Source organism: Panulirus ornatus, chromosome 4 (assembly GCF_036320965.1).
Source record: "Panulirus ornatus isolate Po-2019 chromosome 4, ASM3632096v1, whole genome shotgun sequence".
Classification (NCBI taxonomy): domain Eukaryota; kingdom Metazoa; phylum Arthropoda; class Malacostraca; order Decapoda; family Palinuridae; genus Panulirus; species Panulirus ornatus.
This window is the reverse complement of record NC_092227.1, coordinates 47,574,078-47,596,219: the sequence shown is the minus strand read 5'-3', so window position 1 is coordinate 47,596,219 and position 22,142 is coordinate 47,574,078. Positions and strand designations below refer to the sequence as shown.

General features: G+C 40.8%; 1 protein-coding gene across 10 annotated transcripts in view; it reads right to left on the bottom strand.

The window, feature by feature from the left end:
* The window catches only part of LOC139766060 (disks large homolog 4-like), a 1,395,716-nt gene that overhangs the window by 437,386 nt on the left and 936,188 nt on the right, over positions 1-22,142 (bottom strand). For all 10 annotated transcript variants that reach the window (XM_071694246.1, XM_071694262.1, XM_071694219.1 and 7 more), the window contains one exon: positions 6,089-6,260. In XM_071694246.1, coding sequence (XP_071550347.1) covers positions 6,089-6,260 — 172 coding nt within the window. The remainder of the gene's footprint in view (positions 1-6,088; positions 6,261-22,142) is intronic.

Below are 22,142 nucleotides of genomic sequence, written 5' to 3'. Positions count from 1 at the left end.
GGAGTGAAAAGGATTTTGTGTGATCGGGGCCTGAACATGCAGGAGGGTGAAAGGAGGGCAAGGAATAGAGTGAATTGGATTGATGTGGTATACCAGGGTTGACGTGCTGTCAGTGGATTGAATCAGGGCATGTGAAGCGTCTGGGGTAAACCTTGGAAAGCTGTGTAGGTATGTATATTTGCATGTGTGGACGTGTATGTATATACATGTGTATGGGGGTGGGTTGGGCCACCCTGTGTATATATATATATATTTTTTTTTTTTTTCTTTTTTTTTTATACTTTGTCGCTGTCTCCCGCGTTTGCGAGGTAGCGCAAGGAAACAGACGAAAGAAATGGCCCAACCCCCCCCCATACACATGTACATACACACGTCCACACACGCAAATATACATACCTACACAGCTTTCCATGGTTTACCCCGGACGCTTCACATGCCTTGATTCAATCCACTGACAGCACGTCAACCCCTGTATACCACATCGCTCCAATTCACTCTATTCCTTGCCCTCCTTTCACCCTCCTGCATGTTCAGGCCCCGATCACACAAAATCCTTTTCACTCCATCTTTCCACCTCCAATTTGGTCTCCCTCTTCTCCTCGTTCCCTCCACCTCCGACACATATATCCTCTTGGTCAATCTTTCCTCACTCATTCTCTCCATGTGCCCAAACCATTTCAAAACACCCTCTTCTGCTCTCTCAACCACGCTCTTTTTATTTCCACACATCTCTCTTACCCTTACGTTACTTACTCGATCAAACCACCTCACACCACACATTGTCCTCAAACATCTCATTTCCAGCACATCCATCCTCCTGCGCACAACTCTATCCATAGCCCACGCCTCGCAACCATACAACATTGTTGGAACCACTATTCCTTCAAACATACCCATTTTTGCTCTCCGAGATAATGTTCTTGACTTCCACACATTATATATATATATATCTATATATATATATATATATATATATATATATATATATATATATATATATATGTGTGTGTGTGTGTGTGTATATGTTTTGGAAAGAGGGGCAAGTATGAAGTCTGTTGGGGATGAGAGAGCTTGGGAAGTGAGTCAGTTGTTGTTCGATGATGATACAGTGCTGGTGGCTGATTCATGTGAGAAACTGCAGAAGCTGGTGACTGAGTTTGGTAAAGTGTGTGAAAGAAGAAAGTTAAGAGTAAATGTGAATAAGAGCAAGGTTATTAGGTACAGTAGGGTTGAGGGTCAAGTTAATTGGGAGGTAAGTTTGAATGGAGAAAAACTGGAGGAAGTAAAGTGTTTTAGATATCTGGGAGTGGATCTGGCAGCGGGTGGAACCATGGAAGCGGAAGTGAATCAAATTGGAGGTGGAAAGGTGGAGTGAAAAAGATTCTAAGTGATTGGGGCCTGAATATGCAGGAGGGTGAAAGGCGGGCAAGGAATAGGGTGAATTGGATCGATGTGGTATACCGAGGTCGATGTGCTGTCAATGGATTGAATCAGGGAATGTGAAGTGTCTGGGGTAAACCATGGAAAGTTCTGTGGGGCCTGGATGCGGAAAGGGAGCTGTGGTTTCGGGCAATATTGCATGACAGCTAGAGACTGAGTGTGAACGAATGGGGCCTTTGTTTTCTTTTCCTAGCGCTACCTCGCACACTTGAGGGGGGAGGGGGATGTTATTCCATGTGTGGCGAGGTGGCGATGGGAATGAATAAAGGTAGACAGTGTGAGTTGTGTGCATGTGTATATATGTAGGTGTCTATGTGTGTATATATATGTGTACTTTGAGATGTATGGGTATGTATATTTGCATGTGTGGACGTGTATGTATATACATGTGTATGGGGGTGGGTTGGGCCATTTCTTTCGTCTGTTTCCTTGCGCTACCTCGCAAACGCGGGAGACAGCGACAAAGCAAAATAAAAAATAAAAAAATATAATGTATCCGTTGAGATGTATAGGTATGTATGTGCGCATGTGTGGACGTGTATGTATATACATGTGTATGCGGGTGGGTTGGGCCATTCTTTCGTCTGCTTCCTTGCACTACCTTGCTAAACCGGGAGAAAGCGACAAAGTATAATAAACTAAATAAAATAATGTATGTCTGTTTATGTGATATGTATATGTATGTATATGAGTGGATGGATCTTCTTCATCTGCTTCCTGGTGCTACCTCACTGACGCAGGAAACGGCAATCAAGTATAAAAAAAAAAATTTTTTTTGCCAATCTTCTAAAAGTAATGGGACAGAAATGAATGGCTGAAGAGCCTTTCTTTAAGCTTCAGCTTTATTGTTGTCTCTTACACTATGCTGTGTATGAGTATCTTTTGTGGGTGGCAAACCCTATTCAGTATTATTTGGTTAGGTACAAAACATATATTACCTGTCCTAGGTGACAAAAGATGAGTCCTACCTATACAGCTTGAAGAAAAACTTCTCCACAACAATGAGTGTACTGTTTGCTAAATCAAAACTATCATCCAGACCATAAAATGCATGGATCTAGACATTATTGATAAAACCATCAACAAATGAATTTTTTTTTGTCTTTGCTATATAAGGCACTCATAGACTTAAAGCCACTAAAGATAAGAATGCTAATCAAAGCTTTCCACAAATCTATAATCCTTAAGATTAAGCATTTTCATTTTGTTTTTTATTCGTCAAAAAGTATATGGTTATTCTAATGGTCTGGTTGAGAGAAATGGCTATGCTGACAATAAGTGTGTCTAGACCTATAATGATGTTCCTTTGTGAACCAGTACACTGCAACATGCTTTGAAAGGAGTAGCAGCTTTGTGTCTGCTCGTGACTACAACAGAACTCAGGGACATGACGAGGGGTATTGACATAATTTCCCACATGTAAAGAATAATACTTTTAGCCATATATGACAGATGTTAAATGTTCTACTTATGTTGCAATAACTGGCAGCCTTCCAACAAAAATCAAATAAAAACTTATCAACATTTCTATTTAATGTCCATTAGCTGGAGATTTTCCTGTGTAGAAAAGTTTTGACTACCATAATTATGAGTCACGTGGGGTCACTGGTGTCAGGTCTTGACCTTTCTGCATTTCTGATACTGATTTTTGGATAAATGTTTGTGACAAAGTCAAATGTGGTGCAGCTGAACTTCATTGCAAACGTTACAGCACTAACAAGATCCAACTCACCTAGCTCAGTGAATGTAGCTGAAGTAAGCCTGATTGCATTCACTAAATTGGGAGCTAAGGCAATTAAAGAAAGCTGTTTCAGTCCTCTGGTAAATAAGGGAAGGCAGATATTGTTGTTTTTGCCACTGAGCCATCAACTGAGGCCAATGGAAACAAAAGTATTTTCAATGAGTATGACGAGATTTCTCTTAAACGTATCTGCCTATTCTGACTGATGGTGTGACATGGAGTCAAACAAACAAATTTCTATCACTGCTTCCTTTCCTGATCCAATTATCATTCTGACTTTAATTAGATCACCAAAAGCTTTCAATCAAAAACTATAAGTGAAAACATGCCTTTCTCTTTTCTGCATGTAGATCTTCAAAGCAGTTTCATCTTTTATCTTTTGCATTTAGAGGATGATTTTAAATAAGATTTTTCCCTCGGTCATCAATAAGGTTGATAAAGTTCTCTACAATAGTTAAAATGCATTACACAACATCCTCAACCATTTCGATTTTGGTTTTATCCAACTCTTTTTCTATCTTAATATTTGTTGTAAGCCCAGCCATCTTTTTACACTTCCTATTAACTTCAGCTCTTTCTGGATATATAGCTCCACTGTTCAGAGTGACCTTTAACCCAACTGAAGAAAATGCACTCTGTCCTGAAGCTGGGCTGTTCATATACCAATTTATGTAATTACTTAATGACATCTAGGATGAGTGACTGAGATATCAGTCATACCAAACCAGCAAGCAGGAAGGTACCTTGCATTATAATTCATGAGACAGTATAAAAGGTACTTTGGCAACTTCACTGCTACCAGATACAACACCTGGTAGCACAAGACTCCTGAGTAAACTTGAAGAAAAACAAGGACCATCTGGACCACATCTCCATACACTGATAGAAATTTGAATGATGAACTTCTTTTCCTCCCTCTAAAAGCAGTCTACCACAGGTCCACTGGAGTACTTCTCTAACAGCTCATTACCCTCTTTTCATATTTGGCTTGGTTTTCTGGCAGAATATTTAGAATGCTTTATGTTGTGTGTGCTGCAATGCATTAAACATCTCCTTGTGCTCATAAGTACTCTGACCATAGCAGTGATCCGTTAGTACACCATCTACTGATCCTCAAGTAACAATTCCAGATTCAACTAAAATATCATGAAGGATGGCCTCTTTAAATCCTTTTCCAATTAGACCAAAAAACGAGATGGTGGTTCCAAATTCACCTAAACAAACAACAGTCTTCTCAGTAAAGATAAAAGCAACTTGTCTGATCTGCTGGGCTTCTACATAGATGACTTGGTCAGATACAGGTATGACTATCAAATATGTCTACCAAGTCCGGTCTTTGCTTGAAGAGTCTTGACTGCAGCCATTTCTAGAAAGTTGGTGAGATCTCTATAACTGGTAAGTTGTGAACAGCAGATATAGGTAACACTGTTTCAGTGACAAACTGAAGCCTCTATGTCCAGGAAGCTGGAACTTGCTGACATTCAAAAGCTTAAAAATTTTAATGTTTTTGTTCAAAATTTCAGTTTCTGGAAATTTCTCACAAAGGTCAATACCTATTCCTGGAACTGAATTTCTTTTTGCCCTTGTTGTTTCTGTTAGTGGTGGTTTTCTAATACTTGTGGCTGTGATACAAATATATGTTGTTTCCTGCACACAGTGGGATGAAACAGCTTTTTTTTGCTTTTCTTAGACTGTCATCTGGACCAAAACCTGTTGCTGTGATGGGTTGTGCCTACTCCAGCGAGTTCTTTCTCACAAAAGTTGATCCTATCTCAGCTAGGATAGTAAAGATTCTAAAGCCAAATTCTTCGAGAAGTTTCCTTTCCTGTAAGATATGCAGTAGAGCAAAAACTTATTTCATAATTCACTATATATCAAATGGAGCAGTACAGTGTAATCAACTTTATTTAAGATATCCAGAACCTCAGAGGACCCAATAATTTGGGTGTCCTTATCTTCATTTGAGGCCAAATAAGTTATATCCATTTCATTCCATTCAGGAACCATCAGTTCACTCAAACTGGGACTTAAGCTGCACTTATTGTCCATGCAAGTGTGTTACACAACACTATCATGGCAACTCTGAGAATCTTGAACAATGAAGTATTCTATGGTGGGAGGCCTTTGACAATGGATATTAAGGTGGCCATGGAGCAACCTTTTGACAATCAGACTAAGTATTCTTAACTGACCATGTGAAAAAAAGAGCCTAGATTTATGATGAAATTCAAAATTGAATGGCAAAATAATCTATTTATGGAATTTTTTTCCCAAATTGCTAGCATGGAGTAACCTTCTGACAATCAGACTAAGTATTCTTAACTAACCATGTGAAAAAAAGAGCCTTGATTTATGATGAAATTCAAAACTGAATGGCAAAATAATCTAATTATGAAATTTTTTTCCAAAATTGCTAGCAAGACACACTTTAGGATAGTTGTACTGTTTTATACTCTCGATAACTTAAGTAAAGCTTAACACAAGTGAATCTGGTGTGTGGCCTAAACCACTTAAATAGAAGGAATAGTTAAGGTTGTCATTTCATCTGTGGTGTTAACTTTATCTAGCACTGGAATCTGTAGTGTTAACAATGACTAACAGTGGATTCATACCAAACTGATAAAATGACAAGTGGTGTCCTGCCTCTAGAAAGGTGTTCCTTAACATTTCCAAATCCAAATCCAGCTTGTGATCTATCTATATGTATGAAAAGTTAACGGGCCAAAATGCATATTGTTTACTGAAGGAAGACATTAGTATCTTATAAACACTAACATTAAAGATTTACTAAAAGGCATACAATGCAGAAAGAATGAGACAAAATATAAGAAACTTCAACAGTAAGTTGAAATACAACAGCTATATCTCTATTAATACCATACAAACAAAATTTTCTTGCATACTTACCAAATGTACAGTGTTACCAGCACGTTTAAGAGCTTCAACTGCTGTTGCATGAGGAACATTTACAACACTAACATCGTTAACAGACACAATAACATCTGTAATTTGCAGTCGACCATCAGTGGCCGCTGCCCCTCCTGGTATCAGCTTGGTAATGTATATGGAAGTGTCAGACCTGTAGAAAACAGAGAAGGATTAGAAAATTCACTTGGTTTCTCAAGAGGAAAAGTAAATGAAGATGTGGTCATGCAATCATGTACCTACACAGGAGATGCACTGCTGGAAAACACAACTGAGACGAATCACTGAACAGTGAAACCCACTTTACCATAAAAGTAAATAGGAGATAGGAGGGTTGTGTTTCAGGGGGATTTCACATCCTAATTTTCACACAAACATATGAATAATTGCCAAGAAACATGCAGTACAACAAAGTTACAAAATTAATCAGAGCATATGAATAGAAAATACAGCTTAGAAAAGTTTTGTTTTAAGTAAAAATACATTACTTAGTCACTAAGTACAAGTATGTTATGTTCATTCTGATCTTTGATCAAGACACAGCGTCTAACTCCATGTTCTCAATGATTTCACCTCTGATACGAGTGATCTTTGTTGCACCTAAAGGTGTCGCTGTCTCACTTTATCTGCTTGCTCAGGAACTGTTCTCAATGATGTAGAAGGCAAATCAAGCACCTAACAACACCAACACAACACTAAACGGCATCAAAATCCTTCACAACATCTGACTTTACCTCTAAGCTAATGTTCTTCCTGCTCTTCTTTTTCCCAAAAGCATAAGACTCATCTGAGCATTTTATATTTCATAGTTGTAAGGGGTCTGAGGAACTTATACTGAAACTTTATTTTCATTCCGTGTCTACATTACCAAAAGCATTTTTTCATGAATACTGTATAAGCGATGGGTAGCAGGGACTAGATGTACATGTATGTGTATTCAAAGAGATGGGAGGACTAAAGTGCTTGGAAAAAAAAAATCTGAAAGGGATAACTTGCTATCGGTTTCATCTAATACATATCTATCACAAGATTATGGAGATGGTTATGAAAACAATTTGCTTAATATCATTTTGGGCATGAATACAAATATCTATCTGTCCATATCAACACCAGACAGACTTGAATCCAACCTGAAGCTTCCCATCACCGTGAAGTCACTTGCTCCCACACAAAAAAAATCTCCATCTATTTCAAGCATCACTCATACAACATTCTCTCTCAACAAAACATACATAAAGACAAGAGCATCAAACAAACTATATGCCCTAAGAACACTTACTTGTACTAGGTTTGGGCAAGAAAGAGAATTCCTAAGTAAACTGTACAAAAAAAATTGTCAGCTCCGTCAACACTAAACTATGCCTAATCTGCATATTCATCCTCCCTGCCAAAAACAAATACAACAAAGCTGCAAACCACACAATAAACAAAGCAAACACTTGCTAGATTCAAGAAACCACAAACAATACTTACACAATGAAACAAGGATCCTCCTAGTACTGTAAAATGATATAGCTGTTCACAAGAGCACCAATAAAGCGACTGCATAGACAGAAAAATAATTTCCGTATGGAAGCCAAGGAATCTTACAGCATTAGAAATCATCCAGTAGTGCTGTATGACAGCATCTTCCCAGGACTACCTAACTAGTACAGGAATCTAACATCAATACTGCATTATGAACAGCAATTCAATGAAAAACTTTTCTGTACAATGTTTAGATGAAAATAATATGGTTAACTTTAACAGATACTATGGAAACAGATCAATAAAGGTTACATGGGTCAAAATGGAAAGGAACTGATTTTAAGAATAAGGCAGCACCAATAGAAGCAGCAATTAAGTGTATAACTTCAGCCACCCTAATGACTGGTACAGTTCTTAGAGGACTGTAAGCTATCATTCAATTGTATACAGAAATACAGAATATGCAAAATCAAACAGTTTTCAAAAAAACTCCATCAATATAGGTATATATAAATAATATTCCTTTATAACTAAAAAACTGTCAGCATGAACAAGTTTATGACCTAATCCATTACTTGACCCTTGACCTACGTGGTCAAGCATTATCAAACACAGTTTTCAAAAGAGACTCAAAATTCAATCTAGGTAAATAAAAATTATATGCCTATACAATTAAAAGACTGTCTGGATGTACAAGTTTATGACCTAGTCCATGATCTGACCCTTGACCTATGTGGTCATCTCTTACTTGACAAGGTCACAGTCACATCCTTAAACTCCAACATACATCTATATGATGTTCATTCTTTCTCTACCCTGATGAAATGAATACAATCAAGAAAAGGTCTGAGATCTGCATGCTTTGTTTTCAAGTTGGTTACCAGCATATTCCTGGATAACATAATCTTTTCATTCGTGGGGATAGGGGAGAAAGAATACTTCTCACGTATTCCCTGCGCGTCGTAGAAGGCGACTAAAAGGGGAGGGAGTGGGGGACTGGAAATCCTCTTCTCTTGATTTTTTAATTTTCCAAAAGAAGGAACAGAGAAGGGGTCCAGGTGAAGATATTCCCTCAAAGGCCCAGTCCTCTGTTCTTAACGCTACCTCACTAATGCGGGAAATAGCGAATAGTATGAAAGAAAAGAAAAGAAATATTCTTTCTTTTATATCTATTCATTATGCTTGATCCCCATGTCCTGCATCAGTGAGGTAGGCCAGGAAACAAGACAAAGAATGGCTCATCCAATCATATACACACACATATATAAACATAAACACCCACCCATGCACATACACATAGACATAGACATATAGACACATTTACATATTCATACGTATTTGCCCTCGTCCATTTCTGGCACTCGCCAGCCCCACAGGAAACAGAATCGCAACCCCCTGCTTTAGCGAGGTAGCACCAGGAAAACTTACAAAAAAGGCCACATTCGTTCACAACTAGTCTCTAGCTGTTGTGTAATGCACCGAAACCACAGCTCTCTATCCACATCCAGGCCCCAAAGACTTTCCATGGTTTACCACAGATATTTCACTTGTCCTGGTTCAGTCTACTGACAGCATGTCGATCCCAGTATAAAACATTGTTCCAATTCACTCTATTCCTTGCATGCCTCTCACTCTCCTCTATGTTCAGGCTCCATTCGCTCAAAATCTTTTTCACTCCATCCTTCCACCTCTAATTCGGTCTCCCGTTTCTCCTTCTTCCCTCCACCTCTGACACTCATATCCTCTTTCTCAATCTTTCCTCACTCATTCTCTCCATATGTCCAAACCTTTTCAACGCACTTTCTTCTACTCTCTCAAACAAACTCTTTCTATTTCCACACATATCTCTCACCCTTTCATTACTTACTCAATCAAACCACCTTGCACTACAAATTCTCCTCAAACATTTCATTTCCAACACAATCACCCTCCTCCGTACAACCCTATCTATAGCCCATGCCTCCCAACCATTTAACATTGTTGGAACTACTGTTGCTTCAAACATACCTATTTGTGCTCTCCGATATAACGTTCTCTCCTTCCACACATTCTTCATTGCTCCCAGAACCTTCGCCCCCTCCCCCACCCTGTGACTCACTTACACTTCCATGGTTCCATTCGCTGCTAAGTCCACTCCTAGATATCTAAAACCCTTTACTTCCTCAAATTTTTCTCCAATCAAACTTACATCCAAATTAACTTGTCCCTCAACCCTACTGAACCTAATAACCTTGCTCTTATTCACATTTCCTCTCAAATTTCTCCTTTCACACATCTTTCCAAACTCAGTTTGCAGTTTGACACTCGATTCAGCCACCGGAGCTGTATCATCGGTGAACAACAACTGACTCACTTCCCAAGCCCTCTCATCCACAACAGACTGCATACTCGCCCCTCTCTCCAAAACTCTTGCATCTATCTCCATAACTGCCCCATCCATAAACAAATTAAACAACCATGGGGACATCACACACCCCTGCCATAGATCAACATTCGCAGGAAACCAATCACTCTCCTCTCTTCCTACTTATGCACATGCCTTACACCCTACTTTTCACTGCTTCTAGCAACATACCATATACTCTCAAGACATTCCATAAAGTATCTCTATCAACCCTATCATATGCCTTTTCTAGATCCATAAATGCTATATACAAATCCATCTGTTTTTCTAAGTATTTCTTACACACATACTTCAAAGCAAACACCTGATCTACACATTCTCTACCACTTCTGAAACCACACTGCTCTTCCCCACTCCGATGCTCTGTTCATGCTTTCACCCTCTCAATCAATACCCTCCCATACAATTTCCCAGGAATACTCAACAAACTTATGCCTCTGTAGTTTGAACACTCACCTTTATCCCCTTTGCCACTGTACAATGGCACTATGCATGCATTCCACCAATTCTCAAGCACTTCACCATGATCCATACATACAATGAATGTCCTTACCAACCAGTCAACAACACACTCACACCCTCTCTTACTAAGTCTACTGCAATACCAACCAAACCTGACATCGTGCCGGTTTTCATCTTCTGCAAAGCTTTCACTAACTATTCTCTCTTAACCAAACCATTCTCCCCGATCCTCTCAATTTGCACAACACCCCGACCAAAACACCCTATATCTGCCAATCTATCATCAAACATTTTTAACAAACCTTCAAAATACTCGCTCCATCTCCTCACTTCATCACTACTTGTTATTACTTCCCCATCTGCCCCCTTCACCGATGTTCCCATTTGTTCTCTTGTCCTATGCACATTATTTACCTCCTTCCAAAACATTTTTTTGATCTCCATAAAGTTTAATGATATTCTCTCACTTCAACTCTCATTTGCCCTCTTTTCCAACCCTTGCACCTTTCTTTTATAAATCTCCCATTCATTTGCATTCCTTCCTTGCAAGTATTGTCCAAATGCCTCTCTTTTCTCTTTCACTAACAACTTTACTTCTTCATCTCACCACTCACTACCCTTTCTAATATACCCACCTTCCAACTTCTGCATAAACCATCACTGCTTCCCTAAATACATCCCACTCCTCTCACCCACTCCCCTCATGTCATTTGCTTTCACCTTTCCTGTTACTTCCTCACAAAAGTCTCTTTTCCAAGCTCACTTACTCTCACCACTCTCTTCTCCCCAACATTCTCTCTTTTTTTGAAAACCTCTAAAATCTTCACTTTCGCCTCTACAACACAGTGACCAGACATCCCTCTAGTAGCTCCTTTCAGCACATCAACATCCATAAGTCTCTCTTTTACATGCCTATCAATTAACATGTAATCCAATGATGCCCTTTGACCATCTCTCCTACTCCCTTAGGCATACTTATGTATCCCTCTCTTTTTAAACCAGGTATTCCCAATTACCAGTCTTTTTTCAGCACACAAATCCAGAAGCTCTTCACCATTTGCATTCACAATACTGAATACCCCATGTACACCAATTATCACCCATCACTAAAACCCGGTCTTGTGCATCAAAGCTGCTGAAACACTCACTCAGCTGCTTCCAAAACACTTGCCTCTCATGATCTTTCTTTTCATGACCAGGTGCATAGGCACCAATAATCACCCATCTCTCTCCATTCACATTCAGTTTTACCTAATCAGTCTAGAATTTACTTTCTCACACTCTACCACAAACTCTCACAACTCTTGCTTCAGGAGTAGTGCTACTCCTTCCTTAGGTCTCATCCTCTCACCAACCCCAGACTTTACTGCCAAGACTCCCAACCACTCTTTCCCTTTACCCTTGAGCTTCGTTTCACTCAGAGCCAGAACATCCAAGTTTCTTCCTCAAACATACTACTTATGTATCCTTTCTTCTCATTTTGGTTCCATCCACACACATTCAGACACACCAATCTGAACCTTCAAGGAGGATGAGCACTTCCCACTCAACTACTCCTGTTTCCCCTTTTAGAAACCAGGGTTTCCAGCCCCCCTTTCCTTTAGTCACTTTCTACAACATGTGGGGAATATGTGGGAAGTATTCTGTCTACCCTATGCAGTCTGATGTGGATGAAGAAGGCTTAGGAAGTGAGTCAACTGCTGTTCGCTGATGATACAGCTCCAGTGGCTGATTCGAGTGAGAAACTGCAGTAGGTAACCGAGTTTGGGAAAGTGTGTGAAATGTGAAAGTTGAGAGTAAATGTGAATAAGAGCAAGGTTATTAGGTTCAGTAGTGCAAAGGGACAAGTTAATTGGGATGCAAGTTTGAATGGAGAAAAAAATTGGAGGAAGTAAAGTGTTTTAGATATCTGGGAGTGGACTTAACAGCAAGTGGAACCATGGAAGTGGAAACGAGTCACAGGGCGGAGGAGGGGGTGAAGGTTCTGGAAGCGATGAAGAATGTGTGGAAGAAGAAAATGCTATCTTGGAGCGCACATATATATATATATATATAATATATATATATATATTTTTCTTTGCTTTGTCGCTGTCTCCCGCGCTTGCGAGGTAGCGCACGGAAACAGACGAAAGAAATGGCCCAACCCACCCCCATACACATGTATATACATACGTCCACACACGCAAATATACATACCTACACAGCTTTCCAGGGTTTACCTCAGACGCTTCACATGCCCTGATTCAATCCACTGACAGCACGTCAACCCTGGTATACCACATCGATCCAATTCACTCTATTCCTTGCCCTCCTTTCACCCTCCTGCATGTTCAGGCCCCGATCACACAAAATCTTTTTCACTACATCTTTCCACCTACAATTTGGTCTCCCACTTCTCGTTCCCTCCACCTCCGACACATATATCCTCTTGGTCAATCTTTCCTCACTCATTCTCTCCATGTGCCCAAACCATTTCAAAACACCTCTTCTGCTCTCTCAACCACGCTCTTTTTATTTCCACACATCTCTCTTACCCTTACGTTATTTACTCGATCAAACCACCTCACACCACACATTGTCCTCAAACATCTCATTTCCAGCACATCCATCCTCCTGCGATCAACTCTATCCATAGCCCATGCCTAGCAACCATACAACATTGTTGGAACCACTATTCCTTCAAACATACCCATTTTTGCTTTCCGAGATAATGTTCTCGACTTCCACACATTCTTCAAGGCTCCCAGGATTTTCGCCCCCTCCCCCACCCTATGATCCACTTCCGCTTCCATGGTTCCATCCGCTGCCAGATCCACTCCCAGATATCTAAAACACTTTACTTCCTCCAGTTTTTCTCCATTCAAACTTACCTCCCAATTGACTTGACCCTCAACCCTACTGTACCTAATAACCTTGCTCTTATTCACATTTACTCTTAACTTTCTTCTTTCACACACTTTACCAAACTCAGTCACCAGCTTCTGCAGTTTCTCACATGAATCAGCCACCAGCGCTGTATCATCAGCAAACAACAACTGACTCACTTCCCATGCTCTCTCATCCCCAACAGACTTCATACTTGCCCCTCTTTCCAAAACTCTTGCATTCACCTCCCTAACAACCCCATCCATAAACAAATCAAACAACCATGGAGACATCACACACCCCTGCCGCAATCCTACATTCACTGAGAACCAATTACTTTCCTCTCTTGCTACACGTACACATGCCTTACATCCTCGATAAAAACTTTCCACTGCTTCTAACAACGTGCCTCCCACACCATATATTCTTAAAACCTTCCACAGAGCATCTCTATCAACTCTATCATATATGTATATATATATATATATATATATATATATATATATATATATATATATATATATATATATATATATATATACATATATATATATACATATATATATATATATATATATATATATATATATATATATATATATATATATATATATATATATAAAAAAAAAAAAAATATATATATATATATATATATATATATATAAATATAAAATATAAAATATAAAATATATATATATATATATATATATATATATATATATATATATATATTTTTTTTTTTTCTTTTTTTTTTTGCTTTGTCGCTGTCTCCCACATTTGCGAGGTAGCGCAAGGAAACAGACAAAAGAAATGGCCCAACCCACCCCCATACACATGTATATACATACGTCCACACACACAAATATACATACCTACACAGCTTTCCATGGTTTACCCCAGATACTTCACATGCCCTGATTCAATCCACTGACAGCACGTCAACCCCGGTATACCACATAGATCCAATTCACTCTATTCCTTGCCCTCCTTTCACCCTCCTGCATGTTCAGGCCCCAATCACACAAAATCTTTTTCACTCCATCTTTCCACCTCCAATTTGGTCTCCCACTTCTCCTCGTTCCCTCCACCTCCAACACATATATCCTCTTGGTCAATCTTTCCTCATTCATTCTCTTCATGTGCCCAAACCATTTCAAAACACCCTCTTTTGCTCTCTCAACCACGCTCTTTTTATTTCCACACATCTCTCTTACCCTTACGTTACTTACTCGATCAAACCACCTCACACCACACATTGTCCTCAAACATCTCATTTCCATCCTCCTGTGCACAACTCTATCCATAGCCCACGCCTCGCAACCATACAACATTACTGGAACTACTATTCCTTCAAACATACCCATTTTTGCTTTCCGAGATAATGTTCTCGACTTCCACACATTCTTCAAGGCTCCCAGGATTTTCGCCCCCTCCCCCACCCTATGATCCACTTCCGCTTCCATGGTTCCATCCGCTGCTAGTTCTACTCCCAGATATCTAAACCACTTTACTTCCTCCAGTTTTTCTCCATTCAAACTTACCTCCCAATTGACTTGACCCTCAACCCTACTGTACCTAATAACCTTGCTCTTATTCATGTTTACTCTTAACTTTCTTCTTTCACATACTTTACCAAACTCAGTCACCAGCTTCTGCAGTTTCTCACATGAATCGGCCACCAGCGCTGTATCATCAGCGAACAACAACTGACTCACTTCCCAAGCTCTCTCATCCACAACAGACTGCATACTTGCCCCTCTTTCCAAAACTCTTGCATTCACCTCCCTAACAACCTCCATCTTCTCACATCACCACTACTTGTTATCACCTCCCCATTAGCCTCCTTCACTGAAGTTCCCATTTGCTCCCTTGTCTTACGCACTTTATTTACCTCCTTCCAAAACATCTTTTTACCCTCCCTAGAATTTAATGATACTCTCTCACCCCAACTCTCATTTGCCCTCTTTTTCACCTCTTGAACCTTTCTCTTGACCTCCTGCCTCTTTCTTTTATACATCACCCACTCATTTGCATTTTTTCCCTGCAAAAATCATCCAAATGCCTCTCTCTTCTCTTTCACTAATAATCTTACTTCTTCATCCCACCACTTGCTACCCTTTCTAATCAACCCACCTCCCACGCTTCTCATACCACAAGCATCTTTTGCGCAAGCTATCACTGCTTCCCTAAATACATCCCATTCCTCCCCCACTCCCCTTACCTCCTTTGTTCTCACCTTTTTCCATTCTGTATGCAGTCTCTCCTGGTACTTCCTCACACAAGTCTCCTTCCCAAGCTCACTTACTCTCACCACTCTCTTCACCCCAACATTCTCTCTTCTTTTCTGAAAATCCCCACAAATCTTCACCTTCACTTCCACAAGATAATGATCAGACATCCCTCCAGTTGCACCTCTCAGCACATTAACATCCAAAAGTCTCTCTCGTGTGTCTATCAATTAACACGTAATCCAATAACGCTCTCTGGCCATCTTTCCTACTTACATACGTATACTTATGTATATCTCGCTTTTTAAACCAGGTATTCCCAATCACCAGACCTTTTTCAGCACACAAATCCACAAGCTCTTCACCATTTCCATTTACAACACTGAACACCCCATGTATACCAATTATTCCCTCACCCCATTCCCGTCACCACCCTGCCACATATGGAATGACAACCCCCTTCCCCCGCATGCGCGCGAGGTAGCGCTAAGTAAAGACAACAAAGGACACATTCGTTCACAGTCAGTCTCTAGCCGTCACGTATAATGCACTGAAACCACAGCTCCCTTTCCACATCCAGGCCCCACAAAACTTTCCATGGTTTACCCCAGATGCTTCACATGCCCTGGTTCAATCCATTGATAGCACATCGACCCGGTATACCACGTCATTCCAATTCACTCTATTCCTTGCACGCCTTTCACCCTACTGCATGTTCAGGCCCCGATCACTCGAAATCTTTTTCATTCCATCCTTCCACCTCCAATTTGGTCTCCCACTTCTCCTCGTTCCCTCTACCTCTGACATATATATTCTCTTTGTCAATCTTTCCTCACTCATTTTCTCCATATGACCAAATCATTTCAATACACCCTCTTCTGCTCTCTTAACCACACTCTTTTTATTACCACACATCTCTCTTACCCCTCCATTACTTATTCGATCAAACCACCTCACACGACATATTGTCTCCAAACCTCTCATTTCCAACACATCCACCCTCCTCCGCACAACCCTATCTATAGCCCCGCCTCGCAACCATATAACATTGTTGGAACCACTATTCTGTCAAACATACCCATTTTTGCTTTGAGAGATAATGTTCTCACCTTTCACACATTCTTCAATGCTCCCAAAACCTTTGCCCCCTTCCCCTCACAGTGACTCACTTCTGCTTCCATGGTTCCATCCACTGCCAAATCCACTCCCAGATACCTAAAACACTTCACTTCCTCCAGTTTTTCTCCATTCAAACTTATCTCCCAACTGACTTGTTCCTCAACCCTACTGTACCTACTAACATTGCTCTTGTTCACATTTACTCTCAGCTTTCTTCTTTCATACACCTTACCATACTCAGTCACCAGCTTCTGCAGTTTCTCACCCAAATCAGCCACCAGCACTGTATCAACAGCAAACAACAACTGACTCACTTCCTAAGCCCTCTCATCCACAAAAGACTGCATACTTGCCCCTCTCTCCAAAACTCTTGCATTCACCTCCCTAACAACCCCATCAATAAACAAATTAAACAACCATGGAGACATCATGCACCCCTGCCACAAATCACCATTCACTGGGGACCAATCACTTACCTCTCTTTCTACTCATACGCATGCCTTACACCCTTGATAAAAACTTTTCACTGCTTCTAACAACTTGCCTCCCACACCATATATTCTTAATACCTTCCACAGAGCATCTCTATCAACTCTTATCATACGCCTTCTCCAGATCCATAAATGCTACACACAAATCCGACTGTTTTTCTAGGTATTTCTCACATACATTCTTCAAAGCAAATACCTGATCCACATATCCTTTACCATTTCTGAAACCACACTGCTCTTCCCCAATCTGATGCTCTGTACATGACTTCACCCTCTTAATCAATACCCTCCCATATAATTTCCCAGGAATACTCAACAAACTTATACCTCTGTAATTTGAACACTCACCTTTATCCCCTTTGCCTTTGTACAATGACACTATGCATGCATTCTGCCAATCCTCAGGTAATTCACACTGAATATCCTCACCAACTAGTCAACAACAGAGTCACCCTCTTTTCTAAAAAATTCCACTGCAATACCATCCAAACCCGCTGCCTTTGCCGGCTTTCATCTTCTGCAAAGCTTTCACTACCTCTTCTCTGTTTACCAAACCATTGTCCCTGACCCTTTTTACTTCGCACACCACCTTGATCAATACACCCTATATCTACCATTCTATCATCTAACACATTCAACAAACCTTCAAAATACTCACTCCATCTCCGCACAATTTTGTGAGCAGAAGCTGGTGACTGAGTTTGGTAAAGTGTGTGGAAGAAGAAAGTTAAGAGTAAATGTGAATAAGAGCAAGGTTATTAGGTACAGTAGGGTTGAGGGTCAAGTCAATTGGGAGGTGAGTTTGAATGGAGAAAAACTGGAGGAAGTGAAGTGTTTTAGATATCTGGGAGTGGATCTGGCAGCGGATGGAACCATGGAAGCGGAAGTGGATCATAGGGTGGGGGAGGGGGCGAAAATTCTGGGGGCCTTGAAGAATGTGTGGAAGTCGAGAACATTATCTCGGAAAGCAAAAATGGGTATGTTTGAAGGAATAGTGGTTCCAACAATGTTGTATGGTTGCGAGGCGTGGGCTATGGATAGAGTTGTGCGCAGGAGGATGGATGTGCTGGAAATGAGATGTTTGAGGACAATGTGTGGTGTGAGGTGGTTTGATCGAGTGAGTAACGTAAGGGTAAGAGAGATGTGTGGAAATAAAAAGAGCGTGGTTGAGAGAGCAGAAGAGGGTGTTTTGAAGTGGTTTGGGCACATGGAGAGAATGAGTGAGGAAAGATTGATCAAGAGGATATATGTGTCGGAGGTGGAGGGAACGAGGAGAAGAGGGAGACCAAATTGGAGGTGGAAAGATGGAGTGAAAAAGATTTTGTGTGATCGGGGACTGAACATGCAGGAGGGTAAAAGGAGGGCAAGGAATAGAGTGAATTGGAGCGATGTGGTATACCGGGGTTGACGTGCTGTCAGTGGATTGAATCAAGGCATGTGAAGCGTCTGGGGTAAACCATGGAAAGTTGTGTAGGTATGTATATTTGCGTGTGTGGACGTATGTATATACATGTGTATGGGGGGGGGTTGGGCCATTTCTTTTCGTCTGTTTCCTTGCGCTACCTCGCAAACGCGGGAGACAGCGACAAAGTATAATAAAAAAAAAAATAATAATATATATATATATATGGAGTGAGTATTTTGAAGGTTTGTTGAATGTGTTTGATGATAGAGTGGCAGATATAGGGTGTTTTGGACGAGGTGGTGTGCAAAGTGAGAGGGTTAGGGAGAATGATTTGGTAAACAGAGAAGAGGTAGTAAAAGCTTTGTAGAAGATGAAAGCCGGCAAGCAGCAGGTTTGGATGGTATTGCAGTGGAATTTATCAAAAAAGGGGCTGACTGTATTATTGACTGGTTGGTAAGGTTATTTAATGTATGTATGACTCATGGTGAGGTGCCTGAGGATTGGCAGAATGCGTGCATAGTGCCATTGTACAAAGGCAAAGGGGATAAAAGTGAGTGCTCAAATTACAGAGGTATAAGTTTGTTGAGTATTCCTGTTAAATTATATGGGAGGGTATTGATTGAGAGGGTGAAGGCATGTACAGAGCATCAGATTGGGGAAGAGCAGTGTGGTTTCAGAAGTGGTAGAGGATGTGTGGATCAGGTGTTTGCTTTGAAGAATGTATGCGAGAAATACTTAGAAAAGCAAATGGATTTGTATGTGGCATTTATGGATCTGGAGAAGGCATATGATAGAGTTGATAGAGATGCTCTGTGGAAGGTATTAAGAATATATGGTGCGGGAGGCAAGTTGTTAGAAGCAGTGAAAAGTTTTTATCGAGGATGTAAGGCATGTGTACGTGTAGGAAGAGAGGAAAGTGATTGGTTCTCAGTGAATGTAGGTTTGCGGCAGGGGTGTGTGATGTCTCCATGGTTGTTTAATTTGTTTATGGATGGGGTTGTTGGGGAGGTGAATGCAAGAGTTTTGGAAAGAGGGGCAAGTATGAAGTCTGTTGTGGATGAGAGAGCTTGGGAAGTGAGTCGGTTGTTGTTCGCTGATGATACAGCGCTGGTGGCTGATTCATGTGAGAAACTGCAGAAGCTGGTGACTGAGTTTGGTAAAGTGTGTGAAAGAGGAAAGTTAAGAGTAAATGTGAATAAGAGCAAGATAATTAGGTACAGTAGGGTTGAGGGTTAAGTCAATTGGGAGGTAAGTCTGAATGGAGAAAAACTGGAGGAAGTAAAGTGTTTTAGATATCTGGGAGTGGATCTGGCAGCGGATGGAACCATGGAAGCGGAAGTGGATCATAGGGTGGGGGAGGGGGTGAAAATCCTGGGAGCCTTGAAGAATATGTGGAAGTCGAGAACATTATCACGGAAAGCAAAAATGGGTATGTTTGAAGGAATAGTGGTTCCAACAATGTTGTATGGTTGCGAGGCGTGGGCTATGGATAGAGTTGTGCGCAGGAGGATGGATGTGCTGGAAATGAGATGTTTGAGGACAATGTGTGGTGTGTGGTGGTTTGATCGAGTAAGTAACTTAAGGGTAAGAGAGATAGATGTGTGGAAATAAAAAGAGCATGGTTGAGAGAGCAGAAGAGGGTGTTTTGAAATGGTTTGGTCACATGGAGAGAATGAGTGAGGAAAGATTGACCAAGAGGATATATGTGTCGGAGGTGGAGGGAATGAGGAGAAGTGGGAGACCAAATTGGAGGTGGAAAGATGGAGTGAAAAAGATTTTGTGTGATCGGGGCCTGAACATGCAGGAGGGTGAAAGGAGGGCAAGGAATAGAGTGAATTGGATTGATGTGGTATACCGGGGTTGATGTGCTGTCAGTGGATTGAATCAGGGCATGTGAAGCGTCTGGGGTAAACCATGGAAAGCTGTGTCATATAATATATATATATATATATATATATATATATATATATATATATATATATATATATATATATATATATATATTTTTTTTTTTTTTGCTTTGTCGCTGTCTCCCGCGTTTGCGAGGTAGCGCAAGGAAACAGACGAAAGAAATGGCCCTACCCCCCCATACACATGTATATACATACGTCCACACACGCAAATATACATACCTACACAGCTTTCCATGGTTTACCCCAGACGCTTCACATGCCCTGATTCAATCCACTGACAGCACGTCAACCCCGGTATACGACATCGCTCCAATTCACTCTATTCCTTGCCCTCCTTTCACCCTCCTGCATGTTCAGGCCCTGATCACACAAAATCTTTTTCACTACATCTTTCCACCTACAATTTGGTCTCCCACTTCTCCTCGTTCCCTCCACCTCCGACACATATATCCTCTTGGTCAATCTTTCCTCACTCATCCTCTCCATGTGCCCAAACCATTTCAAAACACCCTCTTCTGCTCTCTCAACCACGCTCTTTTTATTTCCATACATCTCTCTTACCCTTACGTTACTTACTCGATCAAACCACCTCACACCACACATTGTCCTCAAACATCTCATTTCCAGCACATCCATCCTCCTGCGCACAACTCTATCCATAGCCCACGCCTCGCAACCATACAACATTGTTGGAACCACTATTCCTTCAAACATACCCATTTTTCCTTTCTGAGATAATGTTCTCGACTTCCACACATTCTTCAAGGCTATCAGGATTTTCGCCCCCTCCCCACCCTATGATCCACTTCCGCTTCCATGGTTCAATCCGCTGCCAGATCCACTCCCAGATATCTAAAACACTTTACTTCCTCCAGTTTTTTTCCATTCAAACTTACCTCCCAAATGACTTGACCCTCAACCCTACTGTACCTAATTACCTTGCTCTTATTCACATTTACTCTTAACTTTCTTCTTTCACACACTTTACCAAACTCAGTCACCAGCTTCTGCAGTTTCTCATATGAATCAGCCACCAGCGCTGTATCATCAGCGAACAACAACTGACTCACTTCCCAAGCTCTCTCATCCACAACAGACTTCATACTTGCCCCTCTTTTCAAAACTCTTGTAATCACCTCCCTAACAACCCCATCCATAAACAAATTAAACAACCATGGAGACATCACACACCCCTGCCGCAAACCTACATTCACTGAGAACCAATCACTTTCCTCTCTTCCTACACGTACACATGCCTTACATCCTCGATAAAAACTTTTCACTGCTTCTAACAACTTGCCTCCCACACCATACATTCTTAATACCTTCCACAGAGCATCTCTATCAACTCTATCATATGCCTTCTCCAGATCCATAAATGCTACATACAAACCCATTTGCTTTTCTAAGTATTTCTCACATACATTCTTCAAAGCAAACACCTGATCCACACATCCTCTACCACTTCTGAAACCACACTGCTCTTCCCCAATCTGATGCTCTGTACATGCCTTCACCCTCTCAATCAATACCCTCCCATATAATTTAACAGGAATACTCAAGAAACTTATACCTCTGTAATTTGAGCACTCACTCTTATCCCCTTTGCCTTTGTACAATGGCACTATGCACGCATTCCGCCAATCCTTAGGCACCTCACCATGAGTCATACATACATTAAA